The sequence below is a fragment of the Carlito syrichta genome, unplaced genomic scaffold (assembly GCF_000164805.1).
Source record: "Carlito syrichta isolate Samal-C Ts95f unplaced genomic scaffold, Tarsius_syrichta-2.0.1 Scaffold301850, whole genome shotgun sequence".
In the NCBI taxonomy this organism is placed as follows: domain Eukaryota; kingdom Metazoa; phylum Chordata; class Mammalia; order Primates; family Tarsiidae; genus Carlito; species Carlito syrichta.
Window position 1 is genome coordinate 130,766 of NW_007245946.1, and position 4,022 is coordinate 134,787.

A 4,022-nucleotide genomic window follows, 5' to 3' on the forward strand; every position below is an offset into this window, starting at 1 on the left:
TCGGCCTAGCTCTGCCCGGAGGCCGGGCTGGGACCGAGCCCGGACCTCTGCCTCCACTGGGCGGGGGCCGGGCTGGGACCGAGCCCGGACCTCTGCCTCCACTGGGCGGGGGTGACTTTCGGCCTGTGCCCCACGTGCGCGGCGCCGAGCGGGCGGGAGGGACGGCCTCAAGGCCCATCCCGAGGACCGGCCGCGTGAGCGGGCCTCTGGCGAGTGAGGGACAGTGAGCAGGGTTCACCCTCTGGGAGGCCCGTTGGAGGCAGGCCTTGAAGGAAGACCATGGGGGAGGCCGCTGGGGACTTGGCCATTCGCTGAGGTGCTGGCAGCTGAACGGAGACCGGGGGATTCTGCCGGTGACAGGACAGGGCCACACCTTGCCTGGGTGCCACCCTGAGCAGCGTGCAGACACCAGAGGGAGCTGTGGGGTAGGTGGGGCTCATGACAAGGGCCGTGATGGCTGCCACAACCCAGGACCCTCCCTGCTGGACTCCGCAGGCCCCAGGCACCCAGTCTGCAGGCCACCGGAAGGGGCAGAAGGGCCGGTGGAAGACAGAGGGTCCCCTGTGGGGTTCTGTGAGTGGGACGCAGAGCTGCAGGACCCTGCAGGTGACTCCCCCCCAGCCCCGCCCTAGCCAGAAGTTCCTCCCCTGTTCTAGATGCCCAGAGTGGATAATGACCCTTTTATAAAAGGGAGATTCTTGTGGGTTACCCTCCTGGGATTGGTAAGGATGGGAGGGGGCTTATTTTCAACCAGAGTCAGAGCTCAGCAGGGGGTGAGGGAGGTGTAGACAGAGGCGGGTTCAGTTCAGCCTAGCACCCAGGACAAGTCTACAGCCAAAATTGGGGCTCTGTCCCTTCCTCTTGGAGCTGACCAAGAGGACTCTCTCCCCTGCACAGGGCACTCCTTGGACAGGGGACTCCCAGTTCTTGTCCCACCCCCACTAGGCATAACTGTCCCAGCTCAGACTTTATAAACGTAGGCAGCACTTGGGCTGGAGGCCCGGCCCAAAGGCGGCCCCTGAGCCCGAGTGTCTAAGGTCTGTCCACCCCTCAAACCTTGATGTGGGCCACTTGGGCCCCCTCTGGGACTGTCCCACCTACCCACTGCTCTCCCAGGAGGGGCTCCCTGACCCCACTGCCATCCTGGGTTCAGTCATACTATGGAGAAGGCGGAGGATACTCTGGGGAGGCGGTCAGGGAACCATAGGGGCAAAGGGCAGGGTGGCGGGCAAGTGGGTGGCGGTCAGGAGGGTGCCCGCCCATGAAAGAGACAGTGACATCCCAGCCCTTTCTGGCTTTGGCACAAACCTCCTGGCTAACTGCCGGCCGTCTCCAGGAGGCCTCCCTGCCTACCTGGCTGGGTGCTTGATACCCGCTGGGGCCTGTCACCTGCTGTGAGCCCCACACCCAGTCCTGTCTTCATTCTGCATGAGCCACACCAGGTCCCCAAGTGGGCAAGGTCAGCCCCGCCCCTCTGTCTCCCCAGAGGGAAAGCAGAGCCCTCTCCAAGAACACACCCCTCCCGCCCCCCCAGACAATGGCAAGGAGGGGACCCAGCCCCACAGTCCGCCCTGGCCAGATGTTTCCAATAAAAACTGCTGCACCGGGCCCCAGGGGAGGGCCCGCCGCCTGCCCCCTCCAGAGCACAGGGGCCTCCTGCACTGTCACCTTCTGCAGCTGCTGGCTGGGCTGTGGGGAAGGACTCAGGCCTCAGGCTTCATGGTCCCAGCAGCAGCTGCAGGGCGGGGCCCTGGGGCAGCTCCCAGGCCAGATGGCCGCCCGCCTGGAGAGGCTGTGCCTGCGCCACCACCACCACGGTTCTGTGACAGCCTCCTGTCATCTCTGCGCCTGAGAACGAGCCGGCCAGAGAGGGGATCTGAGGACCGCAGGCGGTCTGGTCTCCCAGCACCAAATCTGGGCTGCCTCGGACCACCCTCCTCCTGGCTCAGTGGGGGGCAGGAGAAACTGGGGGCCTCTCTCCCCATTCCCTCCCCCTCCTCTAGCCTGTTCCCAGCTGGACTGGCCTTCCATGCCCCACCCCAGGCTCCTGTAAGCAGCGCCCTGACCCTCCCTGAGCACCACAACTCCATCAAGTGCCCGAGACACTCTGTTCCTCCTGCCCTGCCTGGCTGGAAGGAGGGTGCTCAATCCCAGCCTGCAGCGGGGAGTATCAGCACAGCCAGCCCCCCACGGCCTCAGGGACTTAGGGGCTAGGGCCATGGGGAGGCAGGGCTGGACGTTTCCACAGAGGAGTCAGGAGCAGGGACAGGTGGGACCAGTGGGTGTCACTCAGCCCCCATCATGCATTCACTCAACAGACATTTACTGAACACCCATTTCGTGCCCAGTCGACTTTTTGTAGTTGGGGTCTCACTCTGTCACCCAGACTGGAGTGCGGTGGTACGATCTGGGCTCAATCAATCCTCCCATCCTGATCTTACAGGGTGCTGGGATTACAGGCGTGAGCCACGGCGCCAGCTGCAACTTTTAGGCACCAGGTGAACAAAACAGTTCCTTCCTCCACAGTGCAGGCAGAGGAGACAGGATATGCCATGGTGACCGGGCACAGGAACCTGCTGAAGGTTCAGGCCCAAGAGGAGAGTGGGCAGCCTAAGGGCTGAGAGGGGGTCTTAGTAAGTGGGCAGGGAAGGCCACCCCCGACTAAGGAGGTGTCATTGGGCAGAGACAGGAATGAAGAGGAGCCAGTGAAGGGGTCTTTGGAGAAGAACATTCCAGAACCTGAGTGACCATAAGGCAAAGGCCCTGAGAGCTTGCGCATGGTCAGGCCCTGCAATCAATTTCCGCAAAGGCCGGGAGGCACTCTGATTCCCGTTTTGCAAATGAGGATTATTAAGGCTCAAAGAGGTTCTGGGCCGGTCACGCTTAAGGTGGGGAGAAGGCAGGGCAGGCTCTGATCCAGCAGGGTTGGGAGGGGGCAGCCCCATCCAGCATTCACCCCGAGCTCACTTGAACTCCGCTGTTCCAGGGTGGACGGCTGGCTGACAACAGGAGCCCGGGCTCTGACGTCCCTCAGCCAGTCTCAGTGGCTAAGTGCAGGGTGACCCCACCATTCCAAGCTGCAGCTGCCAGATTTAGGAAATAAAAATGCAGGACATCCGGTCAAACAAAGAATTGCATTTTAGTGTAACCATGCGGCTTTCCTCCCAGAGCCCTCAGCTCCTCCGCCAGTGGGCTCCACTCCCGCAGCCCACACATGCCTGGCCTCTGGCCACTCCCACCCTACGCAGGAGCCTGGGATACACCTCTCTGCTATTCTCCATTTCCTGGACTCCAAGCAGTGCAGAATGAGACGGGCTGAATTTGAATCCTGGTGCAGCAGCTTACTGCCTGCTGTGTGACCCTGGCACCTTACCTGACCTCCCTCACCGAAAAGGGGTACACCCAAGGGCATCTAATTAACAGGGTGGTTGTGAAGGTGATCTGATGGTCCAGAGTGCCTTCAAACCCGCTGGGTCAGGGGCAGCCCTGGGTTGTGCCCTGGGACAAGGCCTCACAGACAGTAGGGCAGTCCCACACGAAAGGGACCCAGAGCCTGCTAAACTCACCTTGCTCCGTTTCTCTCTGGCTATGTCCTCCCAGAACTAGGAGTCTCCCTCACACTTTCATGATGCTCCTTCCCTGGGGAACATGCCATCACCCACGTGCCAGGCCCGGCCCCTCACCCAGTCTCCTGCTCTGAACACTTTCCTGTCTGCTCTGGGCTCTGGAGGGCATCTGCGGCCCCCATCCCGCCGTGTGTCCTAGGAGATACCCTGTCCTAGGCGCCTCTCAGACAAGGGCTCCTTAGCGCCAAGGGGCCCAGCAGACGCCGCGAGGATCTGCTGAGAGGGTGGGAGTCCCCCTTTCTGGACTCCGAGGTCGAGATCCTGATTGAATGTTTGGAAGAGGTTCTCGACAATCACGGAAGAAGGAGGCTTCATCTTTGCAACATTCAGGAATCCTTCCACCCCCTCTCCCATCCCGGGGCCGGCGCCCCACGAGGCGGCGGGAGGCGGGGGTCC

At 62.1% G+C, this 4,022-nt stretch overlaps 1 protein-coding gene across 1 annotated transcript in view; it reads left to right on the top strand.

Moving 5' to 3' along the window:
* Window positions 1-3,150: 3,150 nt before the first annotated feature.
* ZBTB42 (zinc finger and BTB domain containing 42) overlaps window positions 3,151-4,022 on the top strand; it is a 3,095-nt gene continuing 2,223 nt past the window's right edge. The window contains exon 1 of the mRNA XM_021711066.1: window positions 3,151-3,188. Within this exon, the coding sequence (XP_021566741.1) occupies window positions 3,151-3,188 (38 nt within the window). The remainder of the gene's footprint in view (window positions 3,189-4,022) is intronic.